The sequence below is a fragment of the Panthera uncia genome, chromosome X (genome assembly GCF_023721935.1).
Source record: "Panthera uncia isolate 11264 chromosome X, Puncia_PCG_1.0, whole genome shotgun sequence".
In the NCBI taxonomy this organism is placed as follows: domain Eukaryota; kingdom Metazoa; phylum Chordata; class Mammalia; order Carnivora; family Felidae; genus Panthera; species Panthera uncia.
This window is the reverse complement of record NC_064817.1, coordinates 93879085-93900313: the sequence shown is the minus strand read 5'-3', so window position 1 is coordinate 93900313 and position 21229 is coordinate 93879085. Positions and strand designations below refer to the sequence as shown.

At 44.5% G+C, this 21229-nt stretch overlaps 1 protein-coding gene across 2 annotated transcripts; it reads left to right on the top strand.

The window, feature by feature from the left end:
- Positions 1-569: 569 nt before the first annotated feature.
- UPF3B (UPF3B regulator of nonsense mediated mRNA decay) lies at positions 570-16421 on the top strand. 2 transcript variants are annotated; one of them, XM_049644775.1, is made up of 11 exons: positions 570-922; positions 1876-1982; positions 2148-2254; positions 5912-6010; positions 7755-7865; positions 8871-8914; positions 9410-9592; positions 9997-10035; positions 11912-12072; positions 12409-12715; positions 15394-16421. In XM_049644775.1, exons 1-11 carry the CDS (start codon positions 767-769, stop codon positions 15541-15543), a joined length of 1464 nt encoding a protein of 487 aa, XP_049500732.1. In that variant the 5' UTR covers positions 570-766; the 3' UTR covers positions 15544-16421. The 2 variants fall into 2 exon arrangements, with proteins under 2 accessions (XP_049500732.1, XP_049500733.1); XM_049644776.1 differs by lacking the exon at positions 9997-10035 and having other exon boundaries at positions 575-922.
- Positions 16422-21229: the final 4808 nt, after the last annotated feature.

Genomic DNA, 21229 nt, shown 5'->3' with positions numbered 1-21229 from the left:
TTTATTTTATTTTCTCCTCATGAAGCATGAGAGAATTCTTTTACTTAAAAAAGGATAAGGGAAACAAATCTCATACATTTTGGTCATATTAGTCCTTTAAATACCAGTGAACGGTGAGTGTTCATTAAGTATCTGTGAATCCTAATCAGGGTAAGGAAAGGAAATGCCAAAGTTGCTCAGAGTACACTTTAGAATGAATGATAGAAAATACAAGTCTAAAAAAAGAAAACACAAGTCGCTCCCCCAGTGAGATAAACTTTGGATAACATGGGGCTACTGGAGGAAAACGAAGCCTGCAGAACCTATCTTTTGACCTGAAAAACACTAAACTTTCGAGAGTCAAGATTCCACTTACAGATAGGAATACTGACCCATCTGTGGCTCCAGACGCCTGGCTAGGAGGAGCTAGCTGCGTTGTATGCCGGGATTTGTAGTCCTCGAAAGAGTCGTTCTAGCCAAGATGGCGGAGTTGCTAATGACGTGCGAAGAGCGGCCCCGAGGGAGTCTGGGCCACCAGGGGATTGGGCTGTGCGGACCTTCCGCCGGCGGGAAGTTAAGACCAGGTGCTAAGACCTTTCTATCAAAGGAAGCCTGGCGCCCTGAAGTCTCGCGAGATCCTGGCCGGGCCCAATGGAACGCGGGGCCTGGTTTATCACTAGGGGCGTTTGTTGGGGGCGGAGCTAGACGGGAGTGGGCCGGGCGTCGTAGGTGCCCGGCGTAGCGGCGTTTAGGCCGAGCTGCGGTTCTCAGGAGCGAAGCCGTGGCCATGAAGGAGGAGAAGGATCACAGGCCTAAAGAGAAACGAGTAACCCTGTTGACTCCCCCGGGGGCCACGGGCAGCAGCGGTGGAGCTTCGGGGGACAGCGCCAAAGGGGAAGATAAGCAGGATCGAAATAAGGAGAAGAAGGAGGCGCTGAGCAAGGTGCCTGGCCGGCTGTTGGCCCGGGAGAGGGCGGGACGGGTCCGCCACCCGCGAGGATGGTTGGGAGTGGGGCCGCCCTCTTTCCCCTCCCAGTCTGCCCCTCTGTTTCTTTACCTGAGTGAAAATCGCGTCACCTAGTCTTCATCCACTCGCCCGAGATCGAGGGAGCCCCTGTCGGCCAAGCCCCGGGGTACGAGTGAGGGAAAAGGGAGGGATTCCTAGATGAGAAGGTGGAAATCCGAGCTGTGAGAAGAGTGCAAGAGGGATCGATAGTAAAGAGAATGAGGAATTAGAAGGTTAATGGGGGTGGGGGTGGGGGGGTGGATTATTAAATAGTGAAGGGGCCATCGGGGGTGGGAGTAGTTTGTGACCAGAGTAGTAATGGAGGCGAGTTGAGCGGGAGTGGGGGGATTCATGGTCGGAGGGGGGGGGGGCGGGGCGGGTTCATCTTATTTTGGGAGCAATAAGGAACTTTTGGTATTCCTTAGCGTTTTGAATTCTCTATGCTGAATGCGGAAGGATTCTGTTTTAGGATATGTTGGCTGCGGTAAGGGGATCATAAGTCAAATGTTCATGGTACCCACAAAAGACCAGGATTGGCCTATTAATTTCTTGTTACTACATCTGTCGAAAAATGGGTGATAGAAAATGATGCAAAAACCTGGTAAACTGCTGGGTTCTGTTTAACAGAACCTAAGATTTTCCTTGCTCTCTGCTGTTCTTATTTCAAGAGTTTGTAATAAAAACCAACCAAACAAACAAAAAAAACCAAAAACAAAACGTTAGTCAAGATTAGTCTTGACTAATTCTGAACATTAGAATAATTTTCTACTGGGTTTTTAATATGTGAGCTCATCCTTTAAAGACCAACTTTTTTTCAGGGATGGTGATTCTTTCAGGTATGACAGGAAATGGATTTGTACTAATTTCATTTTCCTTGTTCGTTTCTTAAGGTGGTCATTCGGAGATTACCTCCCACTTTGACCAAGGAGCAGCTTCAGGAACATCTTCAGCCTATGCCGGAGCATGATTATTTTGAGTTTTTTTCTAATGATACTAGGTAAAATGAATAAATAAAAGAGGGCGGGGGTAAATGAAAATTTTTCTTTCATTCTTTTTTACCCTACTGTTTCCATTTGATTTTTGAGCCTGTCTCTTTAATATATGCATACTTGTAATTCAGACACCTGCAAGCACATTTACATAATTGCTTTCCTCTCTGCAGTCTGTATCCTCATATGTATGCCAGAGCATACATCAACTTTAAAAACCAAGAGGACATTATTTTGTTCAGGGATCGCTTTGATGGTTATGTATTCCTTGACAATAAAGGTGAGTCCTTGTAACTGAAGGGGAGTTTCTTTGTCATTTGTATGTTTAAGACAATGTGTGTATCACAGTGTTTTCTCAGTGCCTTCATAGCTTTTCTAAAACTCGGTGATAAAATGTGCAGCCTCTAAAGAGTTTTACACATTTACTAAGCTTATTGCAGTCTTATAAATAGATGTGTGACTTTTCACAGCCCTTGGATATTTTTATTAACCTGTTATTTCTGTAGTTTGACCGACTGAATGAAATTGCCACTGTTTTCTCTTCCTGTGGCCAATTTTTTTCGCCCTGGATTAGGCGATCTGTTGTTCTATTTACCAGCTTCAACAGCAATACTGATAAACGGCTCTTTAAACTTGTACAACAAATTTTAAATATTTACTTGTCATCTCACTTCAAGGACCAACATTCATTGATTTAGGTTAAATCCTTTAAGCCAGTAATTCCCAGTTGGGAACACTGTTCAACGTTCCGATTCGTATTTGTGCTTAAAACATCCAACTTCACGATCTCCCACTTTGTATCCAGGATTCTATAGGGAAGAAAAACTTCTGCCTTAACTCTCTTTATTATCTGCCACTTGCAACATTGTAGCTAGAGGATATCCAAGCTGCTATTTCCCACTTCCTTTTTTGTCTTGTAACTGTTATAGGCAAGCAAAGTATCTTTTTGTTGGACTGTTTTTCAGTATTACTTCAGAGTTGGTAAAAATGAAATCTTTGTGAGGGAACATGCCAGGAAAAGTTGAAGGATTTCCACTGTGTTTCACCAGATCTTATTAATCCCCGTGCCCCCACAGACCCCTGAAACCACTTACTTCTCCACTCCCAACTTTATTCCACTAGATAGCAATGTTTTCCTGGAAACCTGAGTTATGTTTAACTTTTTTCCTCTCTTTTTTATCCCTTATATTTAAACAAGGGATGAATTTTTCCAGTTTATTTTTTAATGTCTCGTTCATCTACTCATTAATACTTTTCACACTGTGTCCTTGCCTCCCAACGCTTAGACAACCCATTGTCTTTAAACTTGCAGAATTTTCCTTTTTTTTTCATTTCTGTATAAGTCAGTCTGTTACACTGCCATGAAATTAATGTTTTTGAAAATAGTGATTTAAGACAGCAGTTATGGGGGGCGGGGGGGGGGGGAGTCCAAATTCTATAGCCTGGTAGTCAGGGTCCTTCATAGGCTGGCCTCACTTCTGGGGTTTTTGTTTGTTTTTTTGATTTTTCAGCCTCTCTTCCACAATTCCTTCTGCTTTAGTCTGATTTATTTACTCCTTCTCAAATATATCAGTTAATAAACTAATCTGATTCTGTATTCAGTAGGATTTCCAAAATCATGCTTCCTCCCTGACTTCTTTGTGATGCCCTCTGGTCATTTCTATTTATTCTATTCTGGCTTATGTCTACATGCCAATGATAGTATTTTATACCCTTTATGACATCATTCTATAACAGGGGTCTGGTGTATTTTCTTTTTCCAGCAGTCACTGGGATATTTTTTTACTGAGATACAATTCACATACCATAAAATTCCATGGTTTTTAGTATATTCACAAAGTTGTACAACCATCACCACGATGTAATTCCAGAATGTTTTTATTACTCCAAAAAGAATCCTATAACCATTAGTCATCTCCCCTCCTTCCTCCTGTAGATATTTCCTAGAAACAGATTTATACAATATGTAGCCTTTGTGACTGCTTCTTTTACTTAACGTGTTTGCAAGGTTCATCCATGTTGTAGCCTATAATCATTACCTCATTCCTTTTTTTTCATACACATTTTTTAAAAATTGTGGTAAAATACACAAAATTTACCATCTTAACCATTTGAATTCTGCAGTTCAGTTGAGTACATTCACACTGTGCAACCAATTCCTAGAACCTGTTTATCTTGCAGGACTGGAACTCTATACCCATTAAACAATAAATCCCCATTTCTTCCTCCCCCCAGCCTCTGGCAACTATCATTCTACCTCTATGAGCCATCATTCTGTCTCCATAAAGTTGGCCATTCTAGGTACCTCATATGAGTGGAACCACATAGTGTCTGACTTTCTGTGATTGGCTTGTTTATTTAGCATAATGTTCTCAAGGTTGAGCCATGTAGGGTGGGTCAGAAACTCCTTTTTAAGCCTAAGTAATATTCCATTGTATGTAAATACTACATTTTGCTTAACCATTTCTCCGTTGGAGGACATTTGGGTTGCTCCCGCCTTTTGGCTATTGCGAATAATGCTCCCATGAACGTGGGTGTACAAATATCTACGCAAGTCTCTGCTTTCGCTTCTTTTGAATATATACCTGAAGGTGGAGTTGCTGGGTCATATGGTAATTCTAGTTTTAATTTTTTGGAGGAGCCACCATATTGTTTTCCATAACAACCGCACCATTTTGTGTTCCTACCAGTAATGCACGAGGGTTCTAATTTCCTCATGTCTTCGTCAACACTTGTTAGTCTCTGTGGTTTTTTTTTTTTTTTTTCTTTAGTAGCTACCTTTCTAATGGGTGTGAGGTGATCGCTCATTGTGGTTTTGATTTGCATTTCCCTAATGATCAGTGAGGTAATATTTTAATCTTTTCATATGCTTGTTAGCCATTTATATATCACCTCTGTAGAAATGTCTATTCAAGTCCTTTGAACATTTTTCAATTGGGTTTTTTGTTGCTGGGGAGTTGTAGGAGTTATTTATATATTTTGTATATATTGACCCCTTATCAGATGTATGATTTACAAATATTTTCTCCCATTCTGTGGGTTGCCTTTGTACTCTGTTAACTTGTCCCTTAGATAAACAAAAGTTTTTCATTTTGATGTAGTTCAATGATCGATTTTTCACTTTTATTGACTGCTTTTGCTGTCTCCTGGCATATTTTTTATAACAGCTTTATTGAGCTATAATTCATATGCCATAAAAGTCACCCTCTTAAAGTGTACAGTTCAGTGGGTTTTAGTATATTCACAGAGTTGTGCAGCCATCACCACAATCTGATCTTAGAATACATTTCGCTCTCCAAAGAGAAACCCCGTATTCATTAGCTCTCACTCTCCATTCTCCCCCAACTATGCCCCAGCTCTAGGTGGCCACTAATCTTCTTTGTATCTCTACAGATTTGCCTATTCTAGAGATTCCTGATGTATTTTAAAAAATATTTTTAAATGTTTCTTTTTTGAGAGAGCACGAGTGGGGAAGGAGCAGAATCCAAAGCAGGCTCCAGGCTCCAAGCTGTCGGCACAGAGCCCAATGCAGGGCCTGAACTCACGAACTGTGAGATCACGACCTGAGCCAAAGTCGGACACTGAACCGACTGTGCCACCCAGGCGCCCCTCTGTTGTATGTTTTAAATGAACATTGATTTATAGATTTTTTCCCCCTCATATCAAAATATCACACTTTAAAAGTTGAAGTTAAATGATTATTTTACTTCCCTGCCATATCTTTTCGTTATGTTATCAGTGTGAAATTGGGGCTCCTTTGGTAACATACTGATTTTAGTTGTGCCCATGTGATTTGTGCCCTTGTGATTTATTCCCATTGAGGGGCCCTATTCAGTTGACTGCTGTCAAAGGAGGCCTAGAGAATGGTGGGTTGACTCTTGTATCCACTTTTGGCTTTTTTGTTGTTATAGCAAGTGTGGTATTTTTTTCTAAACAGGTCAGGAATATCCTGCCATAGTAGAATTTGCACCTTTTCAAAAAGCTGCAAAAAAGAAGACTAAGAAAAGAGATACCAAAGTTGGGACTATCGATGATGGTACAGTATAGCTCTAGTTATGTAATGCTGTCGCCCTGGGTTTTTTAAAAAAATGACTACCTTTGTGGGAATTAATTGGATTCCAGTCTTTTAAATAGGAAAACACACAGAATAAAGTTTGTGAGAAATGTAAGTCACTGGTGAAAGCTTTGCTTAATTGTCGGAATAGAAGTGGGTTTCCTGTAGAGTTCCCACTCTTTGGCTGGTGCCATCTCATTCCTTCACCATCAAGCGATATAGCATTGACTGTCGAGCGGTAAATTACCTTTGGTTTGTTGACTGGAAGACAATGGTGAAAAATCAGATGTATCAAAGTACAACTCTTGGAGGTCTCAATGTATTTTATGATGATGATTATTTATTTATTTATATATTTTTTAACGTTTATTTTTATTTTTGAGAGACAGAGAGAGACAGCATGAGTGGGAGAGGGGCAGAGAGGGACAGAGACCCAGAATCTGAAGCAGGCTCCAGGCTCTGAGCTGACAGCACAGAGCCCGACATGGGGCTCGAACCCACGAGCCGTGAGTGAGATCATGACCTGAGCCGAAGCCGGACGCTCAACCGACTGAGCCACCCAGGCGCCCCTTATTTATTTCTTTTGGTTTCCATTTTTATAGAGAGGGAAGGTTTATCATTGAGAGCTGGGATGGAAAGTTTTCTGTACTTGAGGAACATAACCTAAAGTAGTGGAAGTGGCTAGTCCTATTTTCCTAGGCTTTGAATATGCAGTTAACTGCACACATAGTAATTACATTGAACTGGAATACGGGAACTGAAAAACTGGAATAATTGCCACGTAAGGTAAACTGGATCCAGATTTTGAGCTCTGTGTAATGTTATGTTGGATATGGACTTAGCTGTAACATTTTATATCTGATATTTTGGAATCCTCTAGTTTGATTTCCATTACTTATTATTATAGTGGGTATTATAAAGAAAACACAGAAAAGATTCAACACACAGCTAGTGACTGATTATATCATAGATTCGGATCTGGAAGACTAGATCAAGTGACATGCCCCACAGTGCACAGAAACTCCAAATACCAGCAATGGGATGACGCCAATGTGTTACCCTTTCTGATGTCAGATGCGTCGAGAAAACTCCAGGAATCATCAGCTCCAGTGCAACATCTAGGACATCCCCCCTCAATATGTTGGGTTTACTTAATGTATATTTATTTTTGAGAGACACAGAGCACGAGCAGGGGAGGGGCAGAGACAGAGAGGGAGACAACAGAATCTGAAACAGGCTCCGAGCTGTCAGCACAGAGCCCGATGTGGGGCTCGAACTCGGGAACGGTGAGGTCGTGACCTGAGCCGAAGCCAGCCGCTTAACCGACTGAGCCACCCAGGCGCCCCGTGTTGGGTTTACTTAAAGTGAGGGATGCCCATACAGGAATTGCTTACGTGCCATCTGTAATACTGTGAAGGTCCCATAACGACAACTTGCAGTTCTCACGTAAGTGTGAGTCTGGATTAGGTGGACAGTGACTTTTAAAAGCAAACTACTTAACATGCCTGGAGGTTCTGTTACAACGTGTGGTGTCTGCTTATCCCTGACTTGATGTCGTACCAGGCTCCCTTAGTGAGTATAGGGAATAGGAGTTCCGAGAGTAATAGGCCAATAAAGCCCTAAACGGTCTAGTGGGTATGTTTAGGTTTATTTTTAATCTTCCATGATGTAGAAAGTTTTTTTTTAAAGTCTGCTATATTTTCTGTTTACCGAAACAATTATTTAGATCCAGAATATAGGAAATTTTTGGAAAGTTATGCTGCAGATAATGAGAAAATGACATCTACTCCAGAGACACTGCTAGAGGAAATAGAAGCAAAAAATAGAGAATTAATAGGTAAGTGGGCAACAGGAATTAAGGGCAACGGCTTTTTCATCAGAAGACCTGACTCCTACTTCTGTCACTTGCTAGCTGTGTGACCAGGGGGAAGGCCCTAACTTCTCTGAGCCTCTGTGCTATAAAGTGCAGACGATAATACCTGCCTCACAGGATTATGTAAATGCATTGATAAGATGGGAAAAATGCTCCGTGACCTATTTTAATGCCACATAAATATAAGCAGAAAAAGTTTGAAGACTCATGGGACGTTTTGACGTCGGCAGGCCTTTGAAGATCAATTGGTATTTTCTGGTAACAAGCAGCTCACATTCCCGAAAAACATGTGAACTGCAAATATCAAAAAATGAAGTCAGTTACTGCCAAATTGAGAACTCCTTGAGAAATTCTAGTTTGGACGTTGGCCCTAGCAGTAAATTGTCACTCCTCTCTCAGCTCCAAACATAAGCATAGCCCCTGACCCAGGATTTCCACTCCTAGGAATTTATCCAAAGGAAGTAGGCTTTCAAAAATGCTAACTACAAGGCTAGATAGCATTGTTCAGGATATGGGAAATTAAATTATTTTTCTAAAATGGATCTTATTAATGGATGCAGAGTCTAAGCCCATCTCTGATAATTTCCTTAGAATAAATTCCTGGAAGTGGAATTATGGGGACAAAAAGATGAGATATTTTTAGCGCCTTCCCCCAGTTTCTTCCCAGTTGAACAAATTTATATTGCCGTCCGAAACAAGAGACTATCCTTTGCACTTAATTCTCACTGACACTGGGAATTAGTCTGTTAAAAAACTGCTTGAATTTGGATTTCTTCACTTTTGAAAAAAGTATTTCAAACCTTCAGAATTGAAGTAAACTACCGTAAAACTCTTTTCTGATAATGTACTCGTGAACTGTTTTAAGGGGTATAGTTTTCCCACCTTGGGTGGTTGGCAGGGAATGTCAGAAAATGGAATCCTTTCTAGGGGTTGATAAGTATTATTAATAATCTGTTTACATTTATGTAGCTAAAAAGACAACCCCACTTTTGAGCTTCCTGAAAAACAAGCAGGTAAACCTTTTGTTTTTATAGTTCTCTCGATACTTTATATTTTCACTCGTTCGTAGTCCATAAGCATACAAGCATTGAATTGGGATCCTAGTGGAGAAACAGCTACCTTTTCTACCGTGATTCTTTGAAAGATGCGGCTCATTGGCCTCACCCTCTGGCCCTCTCCTTCGTGTTGTTGGGCCAAGGATGCGCTCTGCAAACCCAGAGAGTCTTTAGCTTATTCCAGAGACACTCCCTTGGTTTTCTAAAAGCCTCTGGAAATACGGCATGTAGGCAACAGTGGGGAGACTCTGATACTGGCAGGCCCTGGTCTTTATTCTCAGATTCTCAGTGGGGTGGCGAGGGGGTTAAAGAGGTAGAAAGTAGGTAGCAGCCACTTTGTAGAAAGTAGGAAGGAAAGACAATCCCGTCTAGTGGGTGCCCGCCATAACTTGTGGATTAGGTTTTTGGTGATGATTACCTTGTTGGAAGGCTTATGTGGATGTTTCTTTCCAGAGAATGAGAGAAGAAAAAAGAGAAGAAAGAAGGAGGCGAGAAATAGAAAGAAAAAGGCAAAGAGAAGAAGAGAGGAGGAAGTGGAAGGAAGAAGAAAAACGAAAAAGGAAAGATATAGAAAAGTTAAAGAAGATAGACAGAGTTCCAGAAAGGGACAAATTAAAGGACGAACCAAAGATAAAGGTATGAAAATGATGTGAGCTGACTGCATGTTGCTAAAAATTGCATGTACTTCTTTAGATATGCATGCATCTTGTGCTGTTGTAAACATAATTTTTTTTAAATTTGTTTTTGTCTTTGTGGGGGCGGGGGAGGAGGTGAACCAATAGAAATCCTTCCTATGATGCGAATGGTATTGTTTTTAAAAATTCAAGATAATCTAAAAGAATTAAGTAATTTACATGATATTTTTTCATGAAGATCTGTTATTTTTGTCACAGAAAATGTTCAATGTTTGGATTATTATTCTCAGTTCTTCATAAGTAAGGGCTTAGGGCTGGCTGGCATGAATTACGGGTTTTATTCAGCTTTTCCTTCATATTTGATACATGAAGTTGCCTCATCTGTTTGTTTTCCACTGTCTTCAGGTACACAGGTTTCTGTTACAAGCTGTGAATCAGAAAAATGTAAGGACCCAAGTACATGATACAGAGCACCTAGTATCATGTCACACACACAGGTCTTAGTTCATAATAAGTCCTTTTGGTGGTGGTGGTAGTGATACCTGTAGAAAACTCCTTCCAACTGACTTGAGTCTTCTTGAAATCTGAGCCATTTTCAATTCCTACCTTAGAAGGAAGCCCCAATGACTTCCTGCTGCTCCGCTGGGTACCCGGAAGCTTTAACAATCTACGGCTAGAGGACAACCATGCCTAAATCGCTCTTTCTTTCCATATGCCTCTCCTAACGGGCTGCCTTGTGGGAGTATTAGGGATAAATATAGCCTGTGTTACACGCTTCCCTTTCACATGATTCTCCCCGTTACCGTCTCTCATCTGCCTGGGGATCTGGGAGCAGCTGATTGTGATGAACACATCGCACCTAGGAAGAGGCGAGCTTGTAGAAAGCTCCCAGCCTTACCGCTTCCCTTCTGAGGGCATGGCTGAGGCAGCTCTTGCTTCCAGCAAACTTCCTGGGGAAGTACTGCCTAGTCCTCCGGAGAAAGGGAAAATCTCACAGAGATGGTGGCAGGGTCTCCTCCTCTTACCTCCTCAAAATGAAGCAGTTTATGGCCAGAGCGTGTTCCCCCAAGTCTCTCCTGGGCTCATTACAGGCGATAAGGAGCTTGGGCAGCAGGGTGGGGAGATTCCCATCTTAATTCTTTCTAGCGATCTCTCTCTCTCTGTCTGCCGTGGCACAAGTGACCTGACTTGCTGTTCCTATCAGCAAGGCAGAAGGTTGAGCCAGCCATACTAGAAACTTTCACGATTGTTCTTAATAGAGTAATGAACATCCTGGCTTCTAACAAAGATGTTCATTAGAAAAAATAAGAACACTTCCAATGAAACCTGCACGTGGTATCCTCACTACATCGATGCTCCGTAGCGTCCAGTTTCGACTGGCCGTTTGCCGTGGCTACGTGCTGCAGGCCTTCATGCTCAAGTCTTTCTTGTGGTGCTTTGCCTCTTGCTTGCTGACTCGTGTGATGCCTTCACCCTGAGATGAACCTTTGTATGATGCCTTCGCTCTGAGACTCGAAATTCTTCTATTCTGCCTAAGAATCACTCTGAATATCCAACACTTGGGGATATTCTAGAGAGGTTTGTGGCAGCGATGGGAGAAAGAGACTGTTTTGTTAGCAATTTGGACTTCATAAGGCACGTTTATTTTAGAACTGCGTTTTGTCATATATATGCGTGTCATATATATGCATGTGTATGTATATATATGTGACATTGAGCAGAGTTCCTACTCCGTAGAGACGGAACCTCACCGTTCTGTGAGGCCTTTGGATTTTTAAATCAAATGATGAAAATTATGTTTGATCGTACCATCATAAGTGTGTTATTCTCAGGCTCAAGGCAGAATTATTCTTGCAATGGATCCCTCCTTTGGTGACAAAGGTATCGGTCACTCCAAGCACGACAGGCAAACGGCTGTCCAACATTACTGTCCAACAGTAATGATCTGCCCGGCATCTTCGATTTGTGGCCTATTTTCCCATCAAGTTACATCAGTATGCTAGCTGGCTGCAGAAGGCATACTTGGAAGTGTGCACTGTTTCACTAAAAGGTTGACCCATTTCAAGCCAAAGGAGTCTTGATCCTATTGCCACAAGTGATTAAACCACCTGGAGTGGATAACACTTTCCACGTTCATAGCATCCTTTTAGTCAATTACTGCTCTCCGTGCACTAGTTCTTAACCTGGAAGTTTAAGAGTAGCTGCAGAAAAAGGCCTCCTATAGCCTAAATTTAAAACACTTGGAATATTGTTTTCTCGGGTAGAATCAGAAGAAAATGTCCTACCCTTGAAAATAAGAATACATTTGTTCTCTTTAAAGCTACTCAAGAAGCCAGAAAAGGGAGATGAAAAAGAATTAGACAAAAGAGAAAAAGCCAAGAAACTAGACAAAGAGAATCTGAACGATGAAAGAGCCAGCGGGCAAAGTTGTACACTGCCCAAGCGCTCTGACGGCGAGCCTAAAGACGAAAAGCCTAAGAGGTCAGTGGCCGAGGGCTCCTTGGGACACTCCGTTTTCAGCCTGTTTCAACGTGCCAGTTTTACCGCTGTGTCCTGGCTGGTGCCCGAAGGGGGGCGGGAGTGCAGGGGATGAGGAGGAAAGGTTTCAGATATTCTAGCATCTTAGTCTGTCTGGGCGAACGAACCTTTGGGTTTTGTTACTGGTTTTCAAAACGCTCGCGTTTTTTCACCCTGCTCCAAAAGCACAAGGTCACCTGTCGTGGCCGCGTCCTAACCGGAGCGCCTCCGTGCACGGGAGCAGGCCACAGGGAGCAGGCGGCGTTTGGAGGTGCCATCTGAGATCTGTTCCCCACGCAGGCCCGAGGACGAGGGCAGCCGAGACTACCGGGACCGGGAGCGGGAGCGGGAGCGGGACTACGAGCGGGACCAAGAGCGCCTCCTGCGGGAGAGGGAGAGGCTGAAGCGGCAGGAAGAGGAGCGCCGCAGGCAGAAGGAGCGTTATGAGAAGGAGAAGGCTTTTAAGAGGAAGGAAGAGGAAATGAAAAAAGAGAAAGAAGCGGTTCGGGACAAAGGAAAGAAGCCGGAAAGTACCGAATCCGTAGGCAGCTCCGAAAAAACTGAAAAGAAAGAGGAAGTGGTTAAGAGAGATCGCATAAGAAACAAGGTGGTGCTTTTTGTTCTGTTTGTTTCCATGAGGACTTTTGCTCTCCTCTCGCACGTGTAGAGGCGAGGGCCAGCTCGCTGTGTGTGGCAGACTTTTTACAGGGGATCTTTAACTGTCTGCAACCTTTTTTCGGTCTCGGTGCAGTCCTTTGATTAACTTCTTGTAGGCATTTCAGACACACACAAAAGTAGAACAGAGAAGAACAAGACACACGCTTCAGCAGTTACCGGCTCCCGGCCAGGCTTTCTACTCTACCCCATCCCTGCCCCTACTGATGCTTGTCAAGCAGATCTTAGACACAGAATTTCTTCTTTAAATACGTCGATATTAGAGACAGAGATTCTTTTTCTTCATAGAACCCCGGTAGCATTTTCACACCAACCCCACCCCCCCCAACACACACTAGTAAGTCCTCAGCGCCCTACCTACTGCGTTTTTCCCAATCGCCTCATTAGTAACTTCTTGATAGGCTCCAAGCAAGGTCCACCAATTGTATTGTATCCTTAGGTCTCTTTTAACCTAAACAATCCCCCCTCCTTCTGTTTTCCTGCCCTTTATTTGCTGCAGAAACCACTTTGTCCTGTGGAACTCTCAGCTCTAAATGGTCTATCTTCTACGTTTCCTTGAAAACTGGTAGTTCTATCTTGAAAAACAGGGGTCGGCCGATTTTTTTTCTGTAAAGGGCCAGATGGTAAGCACTGTAGGCCTTGTGGGCCATATGGTCTCTATCACAACCACTAAGCTCCGTAGGAAAGCAGGTATAGAGAATATGAAAAGAGTGAGTACGGCTGTGTGCCACACTCTGTTCATGAAAACAAGCGGCTCCTCACCCACAGGCCTGAATATATTCAGGCTCAATTTTTGGCGAGAACACTTCATAGATGGAGGGGCACCTGGCTGGCTCGGTCGGTAGAGCACGTGACTCTTGATCTCGGGGTTGTGGGTTCGAGCCCCGTGTTGCATATAGAGGTTACTTAAAAATAAGATAATTTAAAAAAAAAAAAAAAAAAGAATACTTCATAGACGGGTGTTGTGTACTTCCTATTGTATGATGTCAGGAAACATGTGATGCCCGGGCGCCCCATTAGTGTAATGCTATGATCAATCAATAGCAATTGCATTGTGGTTATGGAATAGGATGTCCTTGTTCTTAGGGTATACAAGCTGAAATATTTAGGGATGAAGGGTCATGATGTGTGCAACTTACTCTCAAATGGAAAACAATGCGTACTAGAGGCTGAAAAAGCACGTGACAAAACGTTCATAATTGTGAATCCAGGAGAAGGGTACTAGGTGTTCACTATGCAGGTTTTGCAACATTTCTATAGATTTAAAATTTCTCAGGGTGAAAAAATTGAACAAACAACCAATCAGTAGGTTCAGGTATTGTAAGCCTGACCCATGTATTCTAAACATTTTTGGCCTGAAATTCAGTTTATCCAGGAAAGGCAAGATAGACACTTGATCCTTTCCCTTTATGCACCGGCATTCAGAGTAATGAGTTGGGGTCCCAGCAACTTCTAGGTCATCCGTGAGTTTTGCCTTGTCATAAGAACTTGTGGATTTAGAAATATTTGATGGATTCCAACTTGCTTTTATCAGTTATCATCCTTGTTGACGTTTAAATTGTCCCATCTTTGCACAGCGGGAGCCCCGTCATCCGTTTCTTCAAATACTGTGCAGGAGTCTTTATCTGTTTTAACATCTCATCTTATAAAAATATTGAGACATTTTGCTGGAATTATTCAGTTGAGACTAATGCTTTAAGGCTAGCTTTCAGACACCAGGGAGAAAGGGTAAGGAAGGCTCATGTAATCTTTTTGTTGAGTTCTAAAAAGGACCTATACATCTAAGTTTTCCAGGATCACACTATCATAAACCACACGCATGACTTGAACCGAGAGGTACATGATGACTTTGTTGAGGCTTATTAGGAATTGGAGATCGAAAGAGCCACCTAGAGAGTCTCAAGCTGGGGTGTTAAACTGTCATACGTGAATTAAGAAATAGCCATGCTTTGTGGCAAGTTGCATGGGATATGAGCTCGTAATTTCAGGGGGGTCTTCACTAAGACTTTGCATTGTTTTTTTTAAGGTTTTTATTTGAGAGAGAGAGAGAGAGAGAGAGAGAGAGAGAATCCCAAGCAGACTGTGTGCTGATAGCCTGTCTACTGTGGGTCTAGAACTCACGAACTGTGAGATCAGGACCTGAGCCGAAATCCAGTCAGACACCTAACCGACTGAGCCACGCAGGCGCCCCAAGGCTTTGCCTTCTTCATTTTGGTTTTCCTCCTAAAACTTTGCTATGTGGTAGCGAATGTTAAAGTCCATTGACGGATGAGGAGGAGAGATAGGCAATGGCTGAGGTTTCTAAGTAAAGAAAATTCAAGCTAATTCAGCTCATCTTGAGATGGTTATAAAAATCAGACTTATCGGAAACTTACCCTCAGCGTACACAATAATACTTAATAAACGGTTGCTTTTCTTTGGAGAGAGGGGAAAGGAGGCGGGAGGTTAAAAGCAAGTTAACCATCAACACTGTCGTGTCCTGTGCCCTCACGTTTCTGGTCTCGTAGGGGTTGTTTCGGGGTACGTACCAACCTATAATTCGTGACTCCGAAGACCCCCTGGGAATGTCTGGCGGCGATGTCGTGACATTAACGTTTCGTTTTACTTCAGGATCGCCCGGCAATGCAGCTTTACCAGCCAGGAGCTCGAAGCCGAAACCGACTCTGTCCGCCTGATGACGGCACCAAGTCTGGAGATGCGGCGCTAGAAAAGAAGCAGGAAAGTGGTATTAGCCATAGGAAAGAAGGAGGAGAGGAGTGATAAGTCCAAACGGCCTTAGGTGTCCTGACTGTCTAGGCAGCCAAAGAGCATGTATTAAGCAATCCAGAAGTGCCTTCAGGGCAAAGGAATAGAGACAGAGGAAGGGATCGCTGGGCTGGTGAGGTACACTGCAGAGGAGTATGTTTTTGTTTTTTTTTTTCCTTTTTTTTTTGCGTCCGAGCAGGAGCCCGGTTGCAGGTTCAGGTTGGAAATACAATTTCACTTTCTTATGCAGTTCCTACAAAGTCATTTTAAAGTGTCAAAGATGAGGGAGGGGCCACGCAGTGCAGTTTGCAGGCAGGAAATGTCCAGTGAGGAGTTAATTAGGTGCGACACGAGGAGAGTCAAAAAAGACAGCTCGTTCTGTAATCAAAGGTTTTGGTCAAACCCTGGATTGAACTTTTCTGAATCCGAGTGGAACAGAGTCACTGTGAAGTCTTGTTCAGATCTAATTACATTCATTGTTGGTGATAACTGTTGACCGTGTAGCGTAGACGCAACGAGCATGTAATTGTAGTACAAGGACAGTGAAGGGTATAACACGTTTGCGCCTGTGCAAAAACTTAATTATGTCGTGTCTATATCCTGGGTCCTGAAGTTTTGGGATTAGTTGTAGTTTTTTATTTGCTTATGTGAGCTTAGCGCCAAGAATATTTTTAAACCTCTCCTTTTTGCCTTTAGCGATTTTGATATTAATGAGTAAAATTTAACCTGTGTTCGGTTCTTGACAATCCAGTCTTTGTTTTATCTTAGGTCCGATGATCTGAGGGCAGACCCTCTCCAGGAAGGAAACTGCACCAATTTCTGTTCCTGTCAAATAGCTACTTTTAGTCCTAGCTTGTTTTGCATTGATGTCAATAAATACCAATATCACTCAAGTACGCAGCTAAGTGGGTTTTTTTTTTTATTACCTTTACTAACTAGCTATTAATTTGGAGAGATGAGGCTTTTGATACTGAACTCACCTCTCGGGAATTTTGAAGGGGGACGAGCGATATTCGCTTCTGCCTTCGCCAGCGTTAGGCCTTTGTTTTGCCCACCGAGATCAAGTCATGCTTCACTACTCTTGTTCCTCAAGGACCGGAATGTCCGGACGGCATCCTGCCAGCCTCCCCTAAGGTGGCGTCGCTCTGCCGTTACCGAAGTCACCGCTTCATGTTTTCCTCGGCTTTGAGAAAGCAGTTTCCCAAGAAGCAGGGAAAGAGGAGGAGCCATCAAAGGTTCCCGGAAGGGAATGCTCCTCAACTGGGAGACAGCACCCAAATACGGGCAGGGAGACCGTCAGAGAGAGTGGCTGCCGCTGTTCCGTGCCGCGTGGCGGTGATGGAAGTCAAGAAAGGTGCTCGTTGCGCTTGGCGGTATTGAGGTCACCGGTGAACTGATGGGGGCAGAAACCATGTTATAGTGAGGGGTGAGTGGCGTGTAGGAAATAGAGATGGGGGCAGCTGGATAAATGGACCTTGGAGCTCAGAGAAGAGATTTGGGCTGGAGATACAGGTTTGGAATTCATTTGTTTTTTTTTTTTTTAATTATTTTTTTTAACATTTATTTATTTTTGAGACAGAGAGCATGAACAGGGGAGGGTCAGAGAAAGAGGGAGACACAGAATCCGAAACAGGCTCCACGCTCTGAGCGGTCAGCACAGAGCCCGACGTGGGGCTCGAACCCACGGACCGCGAGATCGTGACCTGAGCTGAAGTCGGACGCTTAACCGACTGAGCCACCCGGGGGCCCCGGAATTCATCTGTTTTTAGGTGATCGCTGAAGCCATGGGTCTAGATTTAGTCACTTAGGGTGAGACAGTAAAGAAAGAACAAGCGGACCTAGGGCCCAGCCTTGAAGAACGCGAAGGTGACAGGGAAGGAAAAGTATCTACATGGGGCGCCTGGGTGGCTCAGTCAGGAAAGCATCCGACTTCGGTTCAGGTCATGATCTCACGGTTTGTGGGTTCGAGCCCCGCTTCGGGCTCTGTGCTGACAGCTCGGAGCCTGGAGCCTGCTTCGGATTCTGTGTCTCCCTCGCTCTCTGCTCCTCCCCGGCTCGCTCCCAAAAATAAACAAACATTAAAAAAATGTTTAAGGAAAAAAAAAGTATCTACATGGGGCGTGGGTGGCTCACTCGGTTGAGCGTCGAACTTCGGCTCAGGCCAGGATCTCACAGTTTGTGAGTTCGGGCCCCGCGTTGGGCTCTCTGCTGTCAGTGCAGAGCCTGCTTGGGGTTCCCTGTGCCCCTCGCCAATCTCTGCCCCTCCCCCGTGCTCTCTCTCACACAAGTAGAAAATAAACATTAAAAATATCTACAAAGACAGAAAAGGAGTAGCCAGAGAGTAGGTGAAAAACCAGAAGACCCTGGTATTACCTAACCCAAGAGAAAAGAGTGAAGAAGGAGAGGGAAGTGGCCATTAGGGTTGGATGCTGCTGGAAGGTCAAGCGTGATGCCTGAAAAAAGGCCACGGGATTCAGTGACCCACGAATCACTGATGACCTGGAATTACAGGGAACGGAAGCCAGACTAGGTTGAGAATGGAAACCGCATAGAGGGAAGTTTGGCAGTGAAAAAATGGAGATGGGTAAATGGTGTGGATGAAGGGTTATCTTATTTTATTATTATTATTTTTAAGTAGGCTCTGATGCCCAGCGTGGAGCCCACCGCAGGGCTTGAGCTCACAACCCTGGGGTCCAGACCTAAGCTGGGATCAAGAGTCGGACGCTTAACCGCCTGAGTCACCCAGGCGCCCCAATGGAGGATTTTTTTTTTTTTTTTTTTTTTTTTTTTTTTGGGACAGAGAGAGACAGAGCATGAACGGGGGAGGGGCAGAGAGAGAGGGAGACACAGAATCGGAAACAGGCTCCAGGCTCCGAGCCATCAGCCCAGAGCCTGACGCGGGGCTCGAACTCACGGACCGCGAGATCGTGACCTGGCTGAAGTCGGACGCTTAACCGACTGCGCCACCCAGGCGCCCCTGGAGGATTATTTTAAATATGAGAACTCCTAAAGCATGTTTAGAAGCCACAAGGAAAGCCCCGAGAAAGAGGATGAAGACCCAGGGGGGAGTGAACATCAATAGTGCAGGTTTCCTGACAAAGCAGGTGAAAACGGGGCGGCAGTGGTACAGCTGGCTTTAGGAGGAGCGATGCTCCGCGGCCATCGGCCATCAGTCCTGAGTCCCATCGCTTGCCTCCTGACCCAGCCTGGGGCCGGTCGCCAGGCCTCTGGAGGCTGTTTTCACATCAGCACCTCCCTCTTTTGTTCCACTTGCCTTGCCAGTCCAACTTGGTAAACCACACTTCCCTACGCCCCTTAAATTTCTTCACATACGTAGTCATTTTTGCCAACATTTACTAATCACTGACTGTGTGCCGGGCCCCGGGGGTCAAGGACTCGAGTCCTTGTCCTTGAGAGACCACGGTCCAGTGGTAGGAGGAAACAGCTAGCAATGACCAGAGCACGGCTGCCGAGTGTTGCTGGAGAAAACCCCTAAACCAGATCAACAGGTGAGACGACAGGAGGGCCCTCCCTCCTGCCAATAATCTGCTTTTCAAATCCATCTTGACTTCCTTTTCCACAGCGCACCTCGCTTTCTCTAGTTGGCCCCCCTGCTCTCGTGTCAGGAGGAAGGAGGCGAGGACACTTCCTCCTAACTCATAATTTCATGTTCCTCGTGAAAACAAACTGCTGCAAGAAGAGAAAAGTAAGCACCCATTCCACTTTCGCCTACTTCCGACAAAGGTTTCGTTTGTTTGGAAATAACGACGGGATGGAGACAGCTCACACATCTAAACGTTCATTGAACACCTACGGGCTTGCCACCAAGATGATGGCAGTGAACAAGGTCCCTGCCCTCATGATATTTACAGCCATTGGGAGTTTGCTGCTCTGGTGGAGAGAAGTGATACTAAGGGAAGTAGGCAGGAAAAATTGAAGGGGTGAGGGCAGTGGGAATAGGTATCTCCAGGGCAGTGACAAATGGGTGGCTTTGGGCATTCATGCCCTCGGAATCGGGAACCACACCCCCCTTTCCCCAGCACGCATACACAAGGTAGTCCTGAGGTAGTAACTTAACTCTGCTCGTAAATGAAAATCTAACTCTCTGTGGTATTCACAGATGCTATCTTTAATTCCACAGGAGAAAGGTTAATAGGAGTTTTGTAGCCTTTTGTTGGTGTACAGAAACTCTGCTGGGGCACGTGGGTGGCTCAGTCGGTTGAGCGTCGGACTTCGGCTCAGGTCATGATCTCACAGTTCGTGAGTTTGAGCCCCGCGTCGGGCTCTGTGCTGACGGCTCAGAGCCTGGAGCCCGCTACGGATCCTGTGTCTCCCTCTCTCTCTGTCCCTTCCCCCGCTCACACTCAGTGTCTCTCTTTCTCAAAAATAAACATTAAAAAAAAAAAAAGTAAGTGACAAGTGGGGGTGCCTGGGTGTCTCAGTCGGTTAAGCATCTGACTCTTGATTTTGGCTCAGGTCATGATCTCACAGTTCGTGACTTTGAGCTTGAGCCCTGCATCAGGCTCCGCACTGTCAGTGCAGAGCCTGGCCTGGGATTCTCTCTCCTCCGTCTCTCTCTCTCTGCCCCTCTCTCTCTCTTCTCTGCCCCTCCCCCACTTGCTCACACGCTCTCTCTCAAACTTAAAAAAAATTACAGTTTCTTTAAAAAAAAAAGTGACAGGTGCCTGACAGAAATAATACATCAGGGAAAGGTAATATGATGTTCACAGTTGGGGGTTGAAAGTCCTAAATGAGAAGGTGGCTTCTGAGTAGACTTGAGAAGGACACGAGGTAGAAGCCTCCAAAAGAAAAAGCATGTGAAAAGGCCCTGGGGCAGGAGCATGCCTGGCCTGCTCAGGAATGGCAAAGAGGCCCCATAATGGCTGGGGTAGAGTGAGCAAGGCGGGGGGCAGCCAAAACGGATGGAGTGAAGTCAGAGAGCTCACAGGGGCAAGATCTTACAGGTCATAGTTAGGACTTGGGCTTTTCTTCCAGATGTTATAGGAACCACCACACAGTTTTGAGCAGAGGTGTGATATAATCTGACTTACTATTTTAAAATAAAAGGATCACTCTGGCTGCTGTGTTGAAAACAGACCAAAACAGAGGAAAGAAGGGCAAAGAGACCTTAAGCTGTCGCAGTAATCTAGTAGAGAAATGACAGTTGCCTGGACCAGGATGGCAGCAGCAGAAGTAGTCAGAAGTGATCACATTCTGAGCATATTTTGTAGGTAGAGCCCAAAGAATTTGCTGACCGACCAAGTGTGGGGCGTGAGAGAGGCAAAGATTGTCTAAGCACCCGGGAGGATGAGGAAAGGATTGAGATGGAGAAAACTGCAGGAAAAAGTGTGTGTGTGTGTGTGTGTGTGTGTGTGTGCGCGCGCGCGTGCGTGTATGCGGTGGTGCAGGGGGCTATCAGTTTCAGACATGTGAAGCCATGGGATTAAGATCACCACGGGAGTAAGTATAGATGGAAGAGAAGAGATTCAAGGAGTGAAGTCTGGAGCCCTGAGGCATTTAGACACGCGACAACGAACCAGAAAAAGAGGGTCTGAACGAGGAAGAAAACCAAGCAAGCGTACTGTCCTGGGAGCCAAGCGAACCGAGTATTTCAAGGAGGAGTCAACTCAGACAAATGTTGCTGATGGGTCAAATCAGACCATACCAGAGACATTAACCTAGGATTTGGCAACAGAGAAGT

What these genes read in the sequence shown, in the direction of transcription:
- UPF3B (XM_049644775.1), top strand. Translation starts at nt 767, where the DNA reads ATGAAGGAGGAGAAGGATCACAGGCCTAAAGAGAAACGAGTAACCCTG. An exon ending in GCTTCCTGAAAAACAAGCAG is followed by an intron (nt 8,915 to 9,409) that starts GTAAACCTTTTG and finishes GTTTCTTTCCAG; the next exon opens with AGAATGAGAGAAGAAAAAAG. An exon ending in AAGCTGTGAATCAGAAAAAT is followed by an intron (nt 10,036 to 11,911) that starts GTAAGGACCCAA and finishes TTCTCTTTAAAG; the next exon opens with CTACTCAAGAAGCCAGAAAA.